The 19,635-nt window shown below is 46.2% G+C and overlaps 3 protein-coding genes across 4 annotated transcripts; all 3 read right to left on the reverse strand.

The window, feature by feature from the left end:
• Nucleotides 1–407: 407 nt before the first annotated feature.
• On the reverse strand, nt 408–2,215 carry LOC125514582 (heavy metal-associated isoprenylated plant protein 23-like). The gene is made up of 2 exons (XM_048679918.1): nt 1,397–2,215; nt 408–969 (listed from the first exon to the last, which is right to left on the reverse strand). Exons 1-2 carry the CDS (start codon nt 1,554–1,556, stop codon nt 614–616), a joined length of 516 nt encoding a protein of 171 aa, XP_048535875.1. The 5' UTR covers nt 1,557–2,215; the 3' UTR covers nt 408–613.
• A 154-nt stretch (nt 2,216–2,369) lies between these two features.
• LOC125514581 (aspartic proteinase-like protein 1) lies at nt 2,370–6,661 on the reverse strand. Of its 2 annotated transcripts, none has more exons than XM_048679916.1 (10): nt 6,202–6,661; nt 5,775–5,910; nt 4,958–5,190; nt 4,351–4,575; nt 4,124–4,262; nt 3,981–4,051; nt 3,787–3,886; nt 2,907–2,970; nt 2,749–2,820; nt 2,370–2,664 (listed from the first exon to the last, which is right to left on the reverse strand). In XM_048679916.1, the coding sequence occupies exons 1-10, from the start codon at nt 6,474–6,476 to the stop codon at nt 2,435–2,437; spliced, it is 1,545 nt and encodes a 514-aa protein (XP_048535873.1). In that variant the 5' UTR covers nt 6,477–6,661; the 3' UTR covers nt 2,370–2,434. The 2 variants fall into 2 exon arrangements, with proteins under 2 accessions (XP_048535873.1, XP_048535874.1); XM_048679917.1 differs by having other exon boundaries at nt 4,958–5,224; nt 6,202–6,467.
• An 8,395-nt stretch (nt 6,662–15,056) lies between these two features.
• LOC125512529 lies at nt 15,057–15,959 on the reverse strand. The gene has a single exon (XM_048677626.1). The coding sequence runs from the start codon at nt 15,833–15,835 to the stop codon at nt 15,218–15,220; it is 618 nt and encodes a 205-aa protein (XP_048533583.1). The 5' UTR covers nt 15,836–15,959; the 3' UTR covers nt 15,057–15,217.
• Nucleotides 15,960–19,635: the final 3,676 nt, after the last annotated feature.

Raw genomic sequence — 19,635 nt, forward strand, 5'->3', positions numbered from 1 at the left:
GACCCGACCTCCATTGCTCCCTCGCCTGCTTTACCACCCAGAGCTCGTTTTAAACGGAAAAGAGGCAGGGGAGTGGGGGCCGGGGGGACGTATGTTGACCTCTGGGGTCTGGGCGTGGGCGGCAAGTTTGCTAATCGCTAGCTAGCTCATGCTCCATTACCGCGTCGCGACGTAAAACTAAAAGAACGGCGAGGAGTGCACGGAGACAGACAGTGAGCCAGATAGCATAAACTATGGCGCCTGGCATCTCGCCTACGTCGAAGTCTCCGTCCGTCGTCCAAGTATCTAGCGCCACAGGTGACTGATATTTGATGGTGGTCTAGATCCTGGCTGCCTCTGGTTGGAATTCCTACGTGCACGGAACTCGTGTCGCGCATTATAAAGCAAACCAGCAAAGCAGCATACAAAATCTAGCAAGAGATGCAGTGACGACATGACACGAGACCAACCGGAGATCTTTCTTACCAAGGCCATGCTTCGTTGGTTGGTAGCCAAAAATTTTGGCACGCCAACAACGTTTGGCAGGCCCGGGAGCTGCCGAAAACGGCAAGTTTTGTGAGGCTTGGCAAGGTAAATTGGCAAGAGCGAACCGAGTGAGCTTCTACTCCTACGGCTATCTAGCTAAAGCACAAAAAAAAAACCGCAAAAAAAAGGTTCTCGTCGCTGAAGAGGCTGGCGATCTGCTCGGCGCCGGCTGAGTCCGCGTTCCTGCGGTAGGGTGACGGGGCCCACCTGTCACGGGCCTGGGCCGCTCCAACGGCGCCGTAGTGGGCCGTGACGGCGGCGCTGTGGTCGTCGTAGCTAGGATGATGATTGTCTCAAAAAAAAAGCTAGGATGATGATGATTCCGGGGCCACAGCTCAGCTTTCTTGGCTGTGGACTGGGCCCTCCGCAGGACCTTGTGGGGGTCCACGGTGCCAGTGACAGTCACCCTCTGCTGCTTCCTGTTCACCTCTACGCGTTCCACACCTGCAACTCCAAAAAAAACCTCTCGTCAAAAAAAGAACCACTAGCTCGGTAGCTCCTACTAGTAAAAATCAGTGCTGACAAAAGTTAAAATGGACGCTAAGCCAAATCACAGAAAGGGAAAACGAGACTATTTATTCGCTAAGTAAACTAGTCGGACATGAGCGCGAAAATGGGGGGTTCATCATCTTTTCTGAGCAGATGCTTCAGTGTTGTAGCGACAGGTGTACGGGCTAAGGAAAAGCTTAGGCAGACATGACACGACGGGCATTATTGATCAGGAGCTACATGCTGTTGTCTACTACGCTCTAGACGGCGACGAACATGGAAAGGCACTGCCCTAGCCTCCTAGGCACGATGGCGACGAGCAGAGGAAACAAGACAATGTGACCGACCTCAATGAGTGACCGACGGAACGAACTGAACTAACCTCGCATGCCGGCGAGTGCCTTCTTGACCTGGCGCTCGCAGTCCATCCGGACCCTGAGCTCCACTGTCTGCGGCTGCGTGCCCTCCTTCTTGGCGCCCCTCTGGCCTCCACCCACCGCTCCCAGCAGGCTCGCCACCAGCTGCTTTGTGCCGCTTCCCATGGAGAACGAACGCAGCGGGAGGCTCACTGGAAGTGGGTGAATGAGTGACGAGTGAGTGAGTGAGTGAAGCAAGAAGCCTGCCTGAGTGGAGGGCCTAGGCAGCTAGTGTTGTGTCGTGCATGCATAATGGCACGGCATTGTCTGGCTGGCTTTGTAAGAGGCCGGCCGGGGAACTGCTCAAAGGCGACCTGGAGAAGGCAATGGCGCCTCGGCGAGGGGACAGGAGAGACGGGGGGCTGGTGTGTATGCGTGTGTGTGTGGAGGCTGACAAGAGAGCACGAAGAGAGGAGGTCGGGGAGAAGTGACGGAGCCGTGGCCCGTGGTGGTGCGAGGCCTCTCCTCTCAGAGCCAGCCTCATGTGACTGACGACGACGGTCGTGCACGCAGTGGCTCGGTGCGGGCGGTTGTGTGTTGCAGTAGGCCGAGCCTTCCGGCTTTGGGAGAGCGGTGCAGTGCAGAGTGCAGAGTGCAGAGTGCAGAAGTGCACGGCGCAAGAAATCGCCTGCAAATCTGCGGCTTGGGAAAAAGGGATTCGCACACGCGTGTGAAACATCACTGCCATCGATGGACGGATGACTGCACGGACAAGCTCTTCCTCCTCTTCTTATCCTCCTTCCGGCTTCATGGTTTTTGCACCGTTTCCTTGTAGCACAGGAAACTATGGGCAGATGTCGTGATGATGTTTAGCAGCAAACCCATCTGTAAAGTGAAATGTTCTTCTAAGATTGGTGACGAGCGATTGGCGAGTGACCCATTCGCTGGCGGAGTGGAGTTCTACCCCTACGCTTAAACTCGGGAAGCGCTTCCGAAACAGGTGACAAACGGGACTTATGCGATATACAGGGGCTATCACCAGTTAGGTTTATTCAGTTGCTGATTCATGAGATGAAGAACACGGTGGAGATGGTCAGAAACAGCAGCCAGCAACAGTTGGCGAGTAGCTTATGTAAGTTCGACGGCCCGCTCGAGGAGGTCGGCGCCTTGCCTGCGACGGCAGGAGGCGTCACGGTGGGAGAGGTCTGCTGCTCGCTCGACGGCAGCGGATCCCCCGGGCTGTGGTGCTGCGACGGGCCCAAGGGCACCGTCGTGCTGTTGTCAAGATCATGGCCTGCGTACAAGGGAGAGAGCGTTAACATTTCATGGATTGATTGGGAGGTAAATTCGTTTCTTTTTGGACTAGTTTCTGACTTACACTCAGACCGGTACCAGCCCAGCTTCATGTTCTCTTTGTCAAAAACAATGTGGTATCCAGTCAGGAAGTTCTCTGCATCCACGGATACCAGGTAAGCTAATTTTCAAAATTAAAATAAAATTTGAGACTACATGTTAACCCAGGATTAAAGCACTCACGTCCAATGATTCCAATAGGCTCTGGTGACTTCTGAACAGCTAAGCAAAAGCCAGCAATCGATCCCTGAACATTAGCAAATGAGATGGTATCACCGAGCTGCAAAACAGCTACAGTTCTATTTCATAATGACAAATATATTTTTTTCTCTCAAAATGACACATCTGCCTTTTGTGTACAAACATGTGGGTTTTGTATCATATGTATATGTTACAACAAATCAGGCAGTAAGTTTATGCGCTGTGAGCACATTACAGAAGGGCTCAGCTGTCAAAAGATAAATGGCATCACTAATGGTACTCTCATAGTTTACCTTGACTTTGTTTTTACTAAAATCTAATAACATTGTGCAATGAGCATAGAAACAATTGATGACAGGTTCAAGTTCGCACCACACATGCAAACTCCACATTACACTATAACAACTTTTAATAGATGAGCCTAGCAAGCGCCAAACTATAGAAATCATTCTAGTACAGTATCTTGTTTTCGCAGTTGAGCCATTTTACGCACCAACTATATTTGTTTAATCAATAAACTGTGGGAGAACACACAGGAAGGAGCATTTGAATGCAGTATACTATATCGGTTATGTAAGGGAGATAACTGGAGCTAGCTCTTTAAGAAAGAAGAGAAAAATACAAATGGAGTCGATTTGCGCATAATAACTTGTTCTCGGGAACATTTTTTTATAAGGAGTCCCGCCTTTGGACGCTTAGGCAGCAAGGCACCCTGTCAGCACCTTGACATCATGCCCGCTTTTGGCACTTAGGCGTAAGGCTGTTGGTGCTCGCCTTAGGTCGCCTTACCGCCTTATAAACAATGCTCGGCAATGAACACAACATAACTTGCATTTTTTTTCCTGAGACAAAAAAGACATACCTCTCCGTTCTTGCGTACAATTGTAGGATTAACGACCTGAAAGCTCTTGTTTGCAGATAAATTAAGAGTTACAGTTGGCACGTCAGGCATCTCCAGAGGACTGAAATCACAAACCAGTACAAATGAAAATGTCAAAAATCAAACTAGCTCCTGGTGAGTGGTGACCTAAAGTGCAGTCAGAATTCGGAAGTTACCTGGCACTGTAGCAGTATTCAAAAGAATCATCTTCCTGGGTTATTCTTGAGGCATTAACTTGTTTGTCAAACTGCAAATTTATAATGGATCAGTAACAAAATTTATCTACGAGTGAGAGATCTGTAAAGGGGTATGTATCCACCTCGACAGTGACAGCCTTGTAAACATTCAGGGGAAGAGCTGTGAATGATGTTCCACTATCAACTATGGCCTCGAAGTTAGTACCCTCAAAACATTTGTGGCCAACACAAGATTTGTCGACATTAACAGCATAAGTTTGACTGGGAGGAAAATAAACACGGATGTCAGTGGAGCTAGAAATAACTTGAGGATCACTAGAGCAACTAAAGACCATTCCAAGGAACTCACAATTTGCCATATAAAGGAACAAATGGCGTCGACTGTTGGGTAGACACTCCTTGATCACCAAAGAAAATTCTCCCAGAATATTCCTTGAAACACATCGAAAAGGAATTTCGAACTAATCCAGCTCTTGCAAGGAAGCTAGGAACTGAGATATCTGCCATCCCAAGGCCAAGAAGTCCATCTGGTGCAATACCATCCAAATAGCTACCACTTTGCTTCCTACCACAACTATAAAAAAAGGATACACTAACTTAGTAAAACTGGAAAACTACAGCAGTCATGCGACTAGAATTCTTCAGTACACAAGCATCATCCGTCATGCCAACAATTATGTTTCAAGAGTGCATAGAAGGATCAACATAACACAAAAAATATGCAACACAAAGAATGGTAACAGCTTAAAATGCCATCTGTAGGCAACTGGATGAATATGAATATATGATGCAGGTCCAGGTGGACACAGTATGCAACTACCCACAGCAGAAAACAAGCAGAAATGAAGAATGCCCACACGCGGGAAAAACATACCAATTGTGACTGTTATTTGCCAAATAATGGAATACAAGCATAAACTCATAGAGAGAGCAATGACAGCTGGTACAAAACTTACCCTATAATGACTGAAGCCTTCACTGGTGCATGGCTCTCTCTGGAGTTCAAGTGTAGAACATCCTCAATTAGTAAACCTGAGCTGGTTGTGTTTTCTTGAAGATAGTCAGTGCTGTATGGGCAAGGCTGCTTTGGGCTTGAACAGCCTGAACCTGATGAGCAAAGCTCATGGCTGCAGGGCAAATGCCGACTCGTTGTTGATTCAGCTGGTTTGTAAATCCCGAGATCTCTATCCTGCATAATAGATGCTCCATATATGACGGAGCACCTGCCAATCAATCATTGCAAATAAGCACTAAAACTGCTTCCCAATTTGTACAAGTCCTCTTGTTTGTGTATTTCTATCAAGTAATATAAGCAACTTTAGGATCGATAAAATTCAACAGAAAATTTTCACCAGAGATCACTAAATATGTCTCCAAGTGCCAGTTGGGCTTAAACTGGAAATTGTGCAGCTCAAGTTATTGTGACTTTTTCAATTAAAAGTGGCAGTGGTATCAAAGGTGCAAAACTAACTTGGACATCTATGTGAATCGTCTCCCCTAAATTGAATGGAACGTTAATTAAGTACCAGGAAACAGTCGAAACGTACACGCCGTGTATTAGTTTCTTCAATCTACAAGGATACTATTATCACATGCTTTAATGTTTTACTTTGGGAGAAATGAGTTAACTATGCGCAAGCATCATTTCTTTTCTTTTTGCAATAGCATGTGCAAGCCTCTACAGCATGCATCTGGTCAAATTGACACGAGCATTTCCAAATCCAGCATCTGCAGACCCTAACACAATGTTACTGTTCAAAAAAGGGTGCGTACCAAAGTTTCACGGTAGCCAGCCAATGGAGCACACTCGATACAATCACAGGGTACCCAGAACAGATCACTTCCAGTATCCAATGCGACCATAAAGGAAGTGTTCGGCGTCCCGACATCCACCCATGTGTAATACAACCTGCACAGACAGGGGTAACGCCATTAGTAATCAGTAAAGCTAAGCTTCGGTCCATCATAGATTCACTTCACAATGTAACACACACACACACCCAACAAAGCAAAGCAACTTCTCTTTTTCTAATTCTGTGTTTCTCTATTATAAATATGATGTAAAGCTAACTGGGTCTGGTAGAGCATTGGAAAATAAGCTTCTGCATTAACAGTACAGTTCAGCAGTAAAAGGTGCTGAGGAATGCAGCAAGACCAGACGGCCGGGCCGCCGAGGCGAGGGTGAGTGAGCGCGACGCACCAGCCGAAATCGTTGCCGGGGGAGAAGATGCCGCCGGCTTCCGAGACGGAGAGGAGCTGGTGCTTGCGCTTCTGCCGCTGGAGGTCACTCCGCACCAGCGCGCGGTAGTAGCCCCCGCTCCCGTGCGGCGGCCACCGCGCCGCCCCGTGGGGCCCCGCCGCCACACGCGCCTCGTCGGAGAGCCGGTGCACCATCCTCGTCGAGAGCGTCGCCGCGGCGGCCGGCGCCGACGCCGCCGCGGCGAGCAGGGCGAGGAGGAGGAGCGGGAGGCGCATGGGCGGATCTGGGCGGCCGACGGCGGATCTGCCGGAAATGCGGGGAGGTGGCCGGAGGAGGGGGGCCTGGGGCTAGGGTTTGTTTGCTGGGTGGCCGGCGAGGAGCGGGGAGGTGGCGGGGGTGGGTGGGGAGCGTGACGGTGGAGGGGCTGCTTGGGCGGTGCGGTGGTGGTGGTGGTGGTGATGGTGGCCTGGAAGTTTGCGCAGAAAAGAGGACGACAGAGAAGGTTTTGGCAGTTTTGCGAAATGGCCACTGAAGAAACCCTGTATTTTGGTTGAGTCCCGCTTAGCAGAGTCGTTGCCACTCATTGGCCCTCGGTTGCAGTTTTGTCACTTTTATGCTTCTATTTTTTTTTTTGAGATAGTCACTTTTGCATGTTGATACTAATCTACTGGCTAAATAAAATCAGACCATCTCTTTCCCGCAAAAAAAAATCAGACCACCTCTGAAAAAACACTGTAAGGACTAACCGACATATTAGGGGCCTTCTCTAGGTGTTTCTTGGCTATTTTGCTTGCATAAATTGAGAGTCGAAGCACATTCTAAACGTGTGCGTGCAACGGATTGGCCGAGTAGCTACGTTCTCTGCATGGGCCGCTCTGCATGGCGTCGTGCACGTGTGCATCGATTAGTGGATCGGGGAAAGCGGGAAGGAGGGGCAAAATCGAAACAAAAGGCTATGAAAAGTTGAAACTTCTGGAGTATTTTAAAAAAGTACAATACATTTATAAACACAGTAAATTCAAATTAAGGGAATACTAGCTACTCGAACACCCTTGTGTATTATTTGTTGTGTGAGTGTAACTGGTAACTGCCCATAAGAAGATAAGTCATATGTCATAATATTACACTTTATCATGGATGCATAATATCTTAACGGATTTAAAAAACGAGTTCCATGTAGAAATGAACAAAGCGGTTCATGATTTCATGTAACATTTGAATGTTCCTGTTTCAGATATTAACATTTGAATGTTCGAAAGCAAAATGGAAGAATTTCCATTGATAGGGTGGTAGGACGGTATTTTTCTAGAGTATTTAGTACTACAAGATGGCACTCCATTCGGTTTTTTTTTTTGAGTCTGCATATAAAATTTGGTATATGTCAACACCTACAATACTAAAGTTATATGCTATAAAAATTAATTTAATGACGCATGTGAATCTTGATATTTTTTCTTATATACTTACTCAAAATTTGACTTTCAATTTCTTTATATATACGGACTAAAAAGAAATGGAGAGGGTTCTTTCCTTGTTTACGTTAGCAGACAAGATGGGACTAAAGATTGTTGGGGTGGTGAATTGGGAAAACCTGATCGAAATACCGAAAGGAGCTGCCTTGTGAATTGTCGGAAGCATGAGGGCCTACCCGTTTGTTTTTGCTGATTATCATTGGGGCTTTTTAACAGCAACGGTCGTTTCAACCACATGACCGGAGTCCCCACAGGCCACAGCCAGAGTCCACAGTCCACTCGAGGCGCGTGCTGGTCCCCACGTGGCGGCGGGACGGCCGCTACGTCCTCGCTGCCTTTCTAGGTGCGGGGCCCATCAAATGGACGGCGCAGATGCTGCTGAAGCGCCGGTCAGGGATGGATATCATATCCCCGTGCCAGCTGCTGCACGAGACTGATTTGCTGCTGAACCCCGTGACAGCAAAAAGAAGTTTACGTGTACCGCTGGCGCTCAAGACGGTTCCCAACGCCTAATGTTGAGTGCCACCGGATATCTATCTATCCGTAGGCACGAATGCCACGAGCAGCGTGACAAGTCCATCTCATGTTTCTACTACTTTACACAATTATCATTATCATGGATCGAGGAGCTTTTTTGTAGTACGACCTTTGACAAGGGCCGGGCTCCTTTCGCTGTACCTTTCGACGCGCACGCCACTTTGCATGATGATGATGATCTTCATCATGAGGAAAAGGCTCTTTGCCGATGCAAAAGTCAGCCGCTAGCGCTACGAACAAAACCGAGAGTGGCGGTGCAGGTGCGCGATCGCCAGAAACCCTACGGGAGGGGAGAGGAGCGGTCCGGAGCGCCGGCGGAGTTTGTCTGAGTTTCGAGCGTCCGGTAGATAGATTCAGAGACGCCTGTGCCTGTGCCTGTGCCCTACTGCACCTGTTCGTGTTTGCAGTATACTAGTACTCCCTCCGTAAATTAATATAAAAGCATTTAGATCACTACTTTAGTAATCTAAATGCTTTTATATTAGTTTACAGAGGGAGTGCGTGTAAATCCTGTTCGCTGCACTGGCCGGCTGGCCTCGTGCCACGTAAACTAAGCAAGGTTCTGAAAAAAAAACTTAAAAAGCAAGGCTCGCAGGGCTGCGCGCACTGTTGATTTGGTTGGGAAAGGCACGAATGCCGGTGCTGATCCTGCCGCTTCCAGGGACACGTGTTGCGAGCTGCGACACGCCGAGCGGCGCGACCCGCGCGACCCACACCTCTGTTTCGGTTTCATTTTGCTTTTCGGACAAAGTCGAAAACAAACGTTGAATCTGTAGAAGAAAGATAAATCAAACCCTAAAACTTTGAATCAACTTGTCAATCCCCTTCATCATGCTTTATGTTTTCACTGCTTTTCTTTGCATTATTCTCTTTGTTATATGGGAAACGACTAGTTTCACCCGGCTGATTTTAGCGTGCGTCCGCCGCCCGCTGTGCCGTTGGATCCCTGATCCGTTTCTCCTGCCATACACAGTGTCTCCACGTTCATCCCTTGCAAATGTGTGGTCCTCGTGGGATATTAGCTTATGCTTATCCATATGTGTTTGATTTTTACTGCCGCACACACTACTTCGCGCACTGCTGCCATGTACAACACACCATAGCTGTCTTTTCCAACGGTGTATCCTGTGCGTCTTTAGGAGTGTGGTTTCAGCAAAATCGATAGGTTGCAAAGTGCTTCTATGGTTCATTTTTTTTAGGAAAACGCTTGGCTTCTACCGGCGAATCGCACGCGAGCATTCGCCGACTCGTCTGTACGACACGTGTCCCGAGGGAGCGGTCTTTTTTCTTTTTTCGGTCAACGTGGCCTGCTCAATGTCCATTACGATGAGTTTTCGCGGCAAGGTCTATTGTAGTAAAAACTGCAACAAGACTTCTGTTCAGAAAAATTAAATTTAAAGCGAGACCATTGTTGCTAAAAAAATAAATTGCAACAAGACCTCTGTTGCAAAAAAAAAAGAAACAAGAACTCTGTTGCAAAAAAATTAAATTGCAACAAGGTCTCTGTTGCAAAAAAAAATCTTGCAAAAATTTCCGCAACATGAGTCGTGTTGCAGAAAATTCCCACAACATGACCTATGTTGCAATGATAAAAGGGTGACGCTCAGTCGCTCAATTCGAATCCGTTGCAAATTCTTTTTTGAAACAAGGCCTTTGTTGTCAGAAATACTGTAACAGAGCTTTTGTTGCAAAAATAATTATTTTGCAACAGATCTCTATTGCAAGAAAAAAATGCAACTTAAGCTATGTAGTACTCCGTAAAATGACCCGTATTGCAAAAAAAATTCCGCAACACGACCTGTGTTGCAATAATAGAGGATGACACTCGGTCAATAAATCTGTCTGATCCTACAGCTCGCGAGGCGGAGGATCTTTTAAAAAGATCCGCCGGCCGACGCGTAGCGTTGCCCTTTCTTGAAAGCATTTTGGAGTGCTAATTTTGTTTTCCATAACTTCCACGAATGTCAATTTTGTGCTGAAATTTGTCGAGCACGCAAAACATTTGTCAAAGTTTGTGATTTTTAGGATTTTCCTATTCATCGCGAGCTCACTTGAGCTCGGGAACAGAAGAGGACTGTCATGTCGTTGCTTTCACTACACATGTTGTTTTCAAATTAAACCCAGTGTACATCAAAATAGAAGGTGCTACCTGATTGGGGGGGAAGGGGGAGACAAGATAAATATGTACAATGTTAATTGCAGGACGTAAATAAAACTCATCAACATGGTTCTTCCAAAATTGATAGGAACTCTAAAAAAAATCTATGGCACAATCCTACGGTAAGAAATGTTTACAAATATTAGTTTTTTCCTCTATGGTTGCACTTGCATTTTTTATAGGCTTCAAACATTCTGTATGATGGGGCATCAAGTAAATTTCTTAGCTTTTCAGTTATTTTCTTTGGTACAATTCTATGATTAACAAGATACGAATATTTTTTTTCTTTTTCCAAAAAGGTCAAAGGCAAATCCTTACAAAATGACCCTTACCGGAAATGAGAAGTACATCCATATTCTTGGAGTTCCTCACGCATCCACCGACGGCGTGTCATGAGCAAAACTTGTTTCTGCTTTGAGACTCCGACTCAATGGATTAACTTGTTAAAATGTACGAATTTGTAGAAGTAGCGGTCGAAAAGTGCCGAAGACCAGAAGACACAAACATCGACGAGCTAAGTAGCAAATCGTCACCCTGAAGAAGAAAACGCTGAATATGGCCCGTAACTAACTCAATACTCTAGTAAACAATGCATAAAAATGTTTTTTATGCGGCATGAGTAACTAATTCAATAATAGGGAAATTTTAGTTTTTTTCATTATATATTTTGCCAATTTTCCTTTTGCCACTCTAGATTTTGACATTTCACTTTTGCCACTCTTAGTTTTTGACAATTATCACAACTGTCATTCCCGTGGCAAAAGCAACATTTTCAGAGTGGCAATTGTAATACATTTCAAAAGCTAAGATTGGCAAAAATGAAATAAAAACATTTTGGTTTTGCCACGGAATGACAATTGTGATAATTGTCAAAAGCTAAGAGTGGCAAAAGTGAAATGTCAAAAATCTAGAATGGCATAAAGAAAATTGACAAAAACAAAAATTTCCCGCATAAAAAAATGTGTGGTCGCACATTGTGATGCTAGATCGCTAGGTGGTTCCCATCACGGTCCGCCTCATGTCTCAACAATCAAGTCTCAACGACCGAAGTACTAGGTGGCCGTTCTCTCTCACGCCCGGGAACAGTGCAAACAGATACTTAGACGCCTCCACATTTCACTCACCGATCCATGGGCGCCCCAGCGTCAAACCAGAAAAACCGTAGTCTGCGGGATGATGCTATTTTGCGATAACAACCGACCGAGGCTCTCAAACAGAAAGCAAAAGGAAAAGGTTCAAAATAAACCTTAAACTTGTAGATGAAAGATAAAATAAATCCTGAACTTTGAATCCCAAAAATTGGTACTTTGAACTTGTCAATCTCGGTCTATTTCGAATCCTAGAACTGTTTGGCACACTGAGAGTACTCAATCTCGGTCGGATAACGTGCTACTCCCACGAACGAGAATTTGGGCCGGCCCACTATACCACAACGAGGTAGCCAGTTTTCGAAATGTTCATGTTTTTAATAAAATTTCAAAAAATGTTCGTGTTTGCAAAAAAAAAATCATAAATACAATTTTTTTGGGGATTTCAAAAGTATGTCCAGTGTTTTAAAACAAATCGTGTTTTTGGAAAATATTCAGGAATTTCCAAAAAGTTCATGTTTCTAAAAATTTGTACAAAATTCCAAATAATGTTTGTCCTTTTCAAACTTGGTTCATAAATTCAGGAAAAATAAAGAATTTTACAAAATGTTCCCACATTTTAAAAAAATTTCAGAAGTAAAAAGACAATCTTATTTTCTATTTTTATCATAACTTTAAAAAATAGTGTTTTTCAATAAATGCTTGGACAATTAAAATTCTGTTTGCATTTTTAAGGACTGTTCACAATTTCAAAAATTGTTCACATTTTTCAATAAAAATTGGAATTACAAAAGTTTTTCACACCTTTAAAAAATGTTTTGAATTCTAGAAATGGTGTCACATTCTTTAAAATATTTTTTGGAATTTTGTAGATTGTTTTTGTTAAAAAACGTATTTGGAAATTCAAATTTGTTCACATTTTATTTCAAGAAAAGTTTCAATTCTTTTTAAAAAATGTTTTCATATATGAATGCTAATGTGTTTTCTTATACATGTCACGTTGTCTATCATGTATGCGTGCTCGAGTGCGAGGTCCCGAATTCAAGTCTTCGCAAGCTCCCTGGTTTCGTTATAGAAGACAAGTGGCTTTGTGCATTTCGCAAAATACGACGGTGTATTCAAAAGAAAACATGCATTTAAAGAATGTATATTATGTATTTAAAAAATATCCAAAGTATTTTTAAAAAGTTTCATTTTTGTGCTAAAAATGTACATTGTGTACTGAGAAAAAATAGACATGTGTCAAAAAAAAACAAAACCGATTAAAACCAGCAAAGAAAAAAAGAAAAAGAACCAAATAATACGAAGAAAACCAAGAAAGAAATAAAATAAAACCCAAAAATATAACAGCGGGCGGCGGACGCACGCTAAAATCAGCCGGGTGAAACTAATCGTTTCCCTTCAAGAAAAGCATTTTTGGAACATCGATTTTTTTTCATGAATGCCATTTCTTGATATTTTTTTTGCAAGCATATTAAACATTTGTCAAAATTTACCACAAACTAATCAATTTATTTATTCATCTTTACTATTTCCTTTGATTTTACTATTTATCACGGAGCACTTAAGCTCGGGAGCAGATACTCTGCGTCCACCACAACACCACTTTTCATGTCAAACTGGTAGGTAAATCCATGAGCACACACCATTCTTATCTTCTTTTATAAAACCGAAAGACGCCAACACTGTTTTTCATTTGATTACGGAGTACAAACAATACAAGGTAGTTAAATACAAAGACCAACGCCACCAGCATCGTCAAAAATAGTGGAGCAATAACCCTCGGCCTAAAGTTGAAGGGAGGCTTTTCTTCTAACCAACAATACACAATGCATCTAAAAAAAAAACAATACACAATGCAGGAATGATGTCCAAGGAGAACAATGACAACCAAGAATGGATCTACTCGCAAACCCAGGTTTAGAAAGTACGAGCAGACCCGCCCAAATGATCGTAACATATCTAGTACATTGCCATCACAATGCATGCCAAACTCAACCCTCTCGAGCTGGCAACCACTCTGCCCCATATTGAACTACAATCCACCATGAACATAACACCAACATGTGGTGAGCTAACCAACTCATGCCGAAAAACGAAGGTCTACATCACCAACCTTCATCTAAGAGAAGCAATGCTTTGCTTTGAGCCTCCGTCGTCTAGTTGCCATTGCAGCGACACCCTGAAAATTCGCAGGCACATAGCTACGGGGGCACACACCTGCTCATACGTGCCCGGACGCATGATTGCCTCGCGATTCGTAAAGCCGTTGCATTTCGCATGAGGGCACACCAAGTTTTAAGTGAAACTTGTGATTTTTGTCATTCTATGCACCAAGTTTCAGCAACTGAAACTGAACAAAGTTTTAAAAACTAGTCGAAACATAATCAAGATGGGTCTTATTTGAAATCCCTCGTCACAAGAAACATGAATATGAAAACAAAACTTAAATTGGACTTTCGGTTCAAAAGATACGAAATATAAAATCGAAATCCAAAAGAAAATAGGGTTGGTGCCTCCGCTGCCCATGCCACAAATCCTCTCTCAACGACACCTCTCGCATCAAAGGGGAGGGAGTAAAGCAAACCAGATCTACTCCCTAATACAAGTTCGAATTGAACTTGACGGTCGTCAAACTAGACCGGCACACACATAGTGCACCACCCATGCAAGTACATCAGGCGATCCACCATAGCTCACCATGGCAGTAATGAAGGAAGCTGGTAGATCTAGGGCGGCACAGCACATTACCGCTATGGTTGTCATGGGTGAGCATGCATCCACCCGACAACCTCCTCGTTGCACTTAACAACGCCTTGAGAAGCCGCACACCATCCCAACCCAATAGCACTTTCGGACACCATCCCCTTAACTGAATACAACACCCACACCAGATCCACAATGTGGCCACACCAAGCTACCCTTCGTAGGCACAACACAACCGTTGGACCTCCTAGATCTTCTGTGCCATTGTTGAAGCCCATGGCTCTGCCGTAACCAAATATGAAGGTGGAAACTCACACAGGTGTGTTGGGAGAGAGAGGGAGACAAGGAGAAGAGAGAGAGAGGGGGGGGGGGAGAAAGAGAAGAGAGAGACAACCGTCGCCCGCACCGTGATCCATCGATGACCACACGCTTCGTCGCACCTCCACGCCACCACAACTATGTGACACCACATCTCCCCGCCTTCGAGCCGCCATACCCCCAAACCAGCAGCATGAACAACACCCCCGACGTACCTCCTTGGGAAGTGAATCCCGCCGAGGCCGGTGGTGAGAGGATGCAATGCAATGTGGTGTGGCTTATTGTGCTAGGAGTTGACCGTCTGAGTCACCCCGAGTGTCGCCTAAGAGGAGCTACAACAAACATTGTTGGCACGTCCCCTGCCACCACTTCTCTTCTATCTTGATGCACGATCCTAATGCTCAATAGATTAAGTGGTATTTCACCGTTTGATCCCGTGTTCACCTGATCTTCATCACACCATGAATTCCATCATTGCTTTGTAAGGTTGGCAATTGGGTTATATTCTTGAGAAAACATGCTAACATGTAGTGTCAAGAAAAAGATCGGAGCAATTTCATACTTCATTCATGGGCTGATTTTTTTATCAACAATTCTGTAAAAACAACTATGCTGGAATTTGGAGGCATATTGACCACTATTAGTACACATGGCTACAAAAAAAAAATCACCTAGGCGATCCCAATGCACCATCAAAGGCAAGCAGCTAAAAAAAGTTCCACCTTTGGCGATCGATCTCAATGAACCATCCTCAGCAAGGGCATCTGGTGCAGCGGGCTGCTACCGATGGCGTACTGGTACTTAACCACGTCCTCGAAGCATCCAGCTGCGGGCATCGTCGCCGGTGCCGCAGCCGCCTGCTCGTCATCGACTACGTCTCTCTGCACCGCCGTAGCTTCGTCGGCCCGATCAGCGTCGCCTTCGCGGGCGCAGCCGGGTGCCGGGAGCGGATGGCTGGGGCAGTCGTCCTCGCGCTCGACGAGGCGCATGAGGAGGCGGCCGCCGCGCACGCGGCGCGCGCGGACGTAGTAGTCCGGCCGCATGACGCGCACCTTGCTGATGACGAGCCTCCTGTCCTCGGTGCGTGCCCGGCGCAGACCGCTACGGCCCGCCAGCGACGGGATCGGCGGCGGCAGGCGGCGCCGTCCGGGCTCCCGCCGGCCGTACGAGACCCAGCAGCCCTCGTCCTCCTCGTCGACGCCCTCCTCCGGATCGGCCTCGCCGCGCGTCGGCGGCGACGCGGGGATCATCGTCCGCGTCACGACGCCCGCGGTGACGGGGTCGGGGGCGAGCAGCGAGCGGAGGCCGGCGAGGGGGGCGAACTTGTCGGCGGAGCGGGAGACGGACAGCAGCATCTGATAGGGATGGGATCGGAGGGGCGGCGGCGGTGCCGTGGCGGTGGCCGGTCGCGGCGCACGAGAGGCGGTGGGGCGAGCGGCGGGTGGGATGGGATGGGATGGGATCGGTGGAGCGCGCCCGCGCGTGGGCTATCGGTTGCGATCGGGGAGGGGAGGGTTGACGGGGCTTTTATACGTGGACGTTTGCTCGCCCTCCGGGAAGGCGGGAAGTGGGAGCGGATCGGGCACGGGAACCCCGTGACCATCGACTCGATCCATCGATCCATCGGCTTGTGGGTCGATCGCTTTCTTGGCCGGCCAATCAATAGGCCTCCCGCCCTAGTTCACTGGCTTCCCAGACCGATGAATGGCGCCCCGCATGCATGCGTGCATGGCTATCCGCCTATCCGGTTATCCTCCTATCCAACCCTGGCCCTGGCTGGAAATAGACCATCGTCGAGTTCCTGACTGATACGGAGTAAGTTTTGTTTACAAGAAGGCGGAGAAGCTCGTGCGCGTGCACAGGTGGTTGGGGCGCGATAGAGGTGTACGTGGCGACCCGTGACCGGCCGGCCGGGGAGGCGTCGTACCGTAGGCCGGCCGGAGCTGGCTGGCTGCCGTGTGAGGCGCCGGCTGTAACAGGTGGCTCGGGATTCACCAGCCGCGCACGGGCGAACCAAGCAACGACGACGGGAGAATGATCGCTCCTCGTTCGCCTTCATCGCCGTTGAGAAATCATCACGATGGGCTCAGTCCAGCAGAAACAAGCACTCGGACGGGCTCAAATGGCTGTCTCCACCCACCCCACACTATTTCAGCCCAGTTCGAGCAATTCACAAGAAGCCATGTCTCCTTGGGTACAATGATACCATGCTTTTAAACGATAATGTGATATCAACTTTGCAATAAGTTTTTTTCATGCAAAACAAAATAAAAACTTCACATTAAGTTGGGGCACCTATTCTTCTGCGATTTTGAAGGCGTAGATATTTATATTTAAAAATTTAAGTCAAGGCTGATTAGTTTCATCTCAGTGTTGTGACAATCGATTGTCGACGTTCACTGGACACCATGTCAGACATGTGTTTTCTCCTTGGCCAGCCAGTCTGTGTTCCATAGAAGAACTGCTAGCAGCCTGACACGGGGCCAAAATTAAAGCCCGACTTGCATTAGGCAGTGTTCAATTCTATTTTATCCATTTGTTTTTCTGTGTTTGTTACAATTTTTGTTGAGTTTTTGTAATATGTTAGATATTAGCATTACCTATATCATGTATTGTTTTCGTAATTTTTTGAAACTTCCAAAAGCCTCAACATGTGTTGGGCACAATGGGTCAATGGTGGCACCACGAGGGCGAGTGCACCAGATACTTTCCTCTCACTGGTTATATTCAACATAGATTGTCAAATGGGACAAAAATATCAAATACTAACTGGGGTGCAAAGTGGTCAAAACATTCAGACTACATGCTTTCAGTTTTAGTCATTTGTGGACATTAGATCATCTCAAACAGTAATAAACCCTAGAACAGAGCCTCCTACTTCTTCAGCCCTTACAATTTCGGAATTTATAACGGGCGAACGTCAGATATTTGACCCTTTCCAGTGAACGCTGTGTTTGCCGTCAGATCGGTTGCACGAATCTTGAAGCAAGGGAACTAGTTGCGTCAGTTTTCTCTTTTGTTCACTAAATATTGCATGAGCGTGAACGAGCAGAGATGACGAGGCCGCGGCCTTATCCCCCTTGTCTTCTCCCATTTCCATTCGCGAGCAGCGAGCTGAGTGAGAGAGAGGCGAGCGGCCGAGGTGCTCGTCGCGGAGGTCATCATCTTCCTTCGTGCGTTGACGGAGGTGGCGCTCGGCGGCGAGCTCGCGTAGGAAGCGACCATGTTGGGCTCACGGAAGACCTCAAACAGCCACGCCCCTCTCTCTCGCCGGCGAGCTGCGCGAAAGGACGTCTAGGTTGTGCCGGGGGCTGCACGAGCTTGCGACGATGGGTCGCGCCCCGTTCCTCTCACCAACTTGCGTTCCTGATGCGAGCAGACCTCAAGCAGCCGCGCCATGCTCCAATGTGGTGGTCATGGATGTGCGGGGCCGCGCTTGTGGCTAGCGAGGGCAAAATTTGGTGTTTTGACCCTTTTGGCATAGTTAAGCCAGATCTGACCTTTGTTCAAAACTTTTTTGAGATCTGATCATTTTTCCTATCGCCATAGTCCTTGGCGGTAGGGTTACACAACCTACCGCCGAGGTTAATGGCGGTAGGACTTAACTGCACCATGACATCCATTTGAAAAAAAAATACCCTGCCGCCAGTGCCTTTGGCGGTAGGTTGTGTTATCCTACCACCAATGTGTGCGGCGGTAGGAGAGACAATTTTCCTCTGCGCATCTGACCACGCTCCACGCCTATTCCATGCATGCAGCCAAGCATCAACACGGGCCATCACAACAGCGTCTGCAGTGCAATCATGCATGCATATAGTCGATCAAATTCACTGTTTTGACCCTTCTTAAATACTTTACCACAATCTGACTTTATTTAAAAAAATCGTGATCTGACCCTTTTTCTATCGTCATCGTCTTTGACGGTAGGGTAACACAGCCTACCGCCAAGGGCTACTGCGGTAGGACTTGACGGTGCGTCATGGTCATTCGACGATGAAAATACCCTAGCGCCATAGTCTTTGGCGATAGGGTACCGAAGGTATAAAATACGTGTGGCGCCCAATAGTACTGAACGTGTGTGCTGGAAGGTTGGCTAGCTCGTGCGTGTTTGCTTTGGTAATGTCGTGCTGATCATGCATGTTAGTGGACCGGTAGATCGTGTGGCCTTGGAGTGGAGGCTGCTATATGGACGGATATTCAAGACAATTATCATTCTTGCCGAGCAGAGCAATGCATATCTTGCTGTTTACCGGTGCACTCTGTCACACGCATACAAGTGAGTGCTTGTTACCCCCAAATAACTTTTCTTTTACTTGCATTTATAGATATTCTCCAAAACACAGTCACCACTTACAGTGTTGAACCTAGTGCCACTTAAAATGAATGATTTGTAATAGTCTAATAGATGATGTTCCTATATTAAGTTATTAGCTTGGGTTCTTTGCGAAAATACAAAGGTGAACATGGGTGCGCGCGCACCCACGTGAATAGCAAATTCATAAAAAATACTAGAAAAAAAATAAAGAAATTCTGAAATTTCGTGGTATGAAACTTAGTCGATTATTCTACTCACTTGTAAAGTTTCATGATGTATTGACATCCATGGTATTTTTAATGAAGAAAATACAAATACGACCATACTATTTAGTAAACAAGTGTTTTTTAATATTGCTTCAATTTTGTCTTTTTGCCAAGATTACCACGGATGTGATTACTTCGTGAAACATCATATGTGAGTATACCGGTTGACTTTGTATATTACAAAAATAAATTCAGATTTTTTCGATGTTTTCAAGCATTTGTTTGAATTTACTATTTATAAGGGGTGCGCACGCAACCATGTTCACCAAATCCGTATCCGGTTCTTTGCAAATACACACATTTTTGCTCAGTTAACTATGGTATGCTCTTACAGTCCCCTCAACCAAAGGGTTGCATGATGAACCAGGTATGCAGTAGATGTTTGCTTTAATTATTAGAATTATTGACAACCATAGATGGTGCCATCCACAACATCCTATTTTTTTCATTCTTGGCATCTGTTAGACTATTTATACCTATGAGACGACTAAAGTTAGGTCTGGTTACTAAAGCAAATCAAATGCAACAGAAAATCCCCATTTTCCGTTTTCAAGTTCAACTACTGGGCATAAAA

The sequence above is a fragment of the Triticum urartu genome, chromosome 6 (assembly GCF_003073215.2).
Source record: "Triticum urartu cultivar G1812 chromosome 6, Tu2.1, whole genome shotgun sequence".
In the NCBI taxonomy this organism is placed as follows: Eukaryota; Viridiplantae; Streptophyta; class Magnoliopsida; order Poales; family Poaceae; genus Triticum; species Triticum urartu.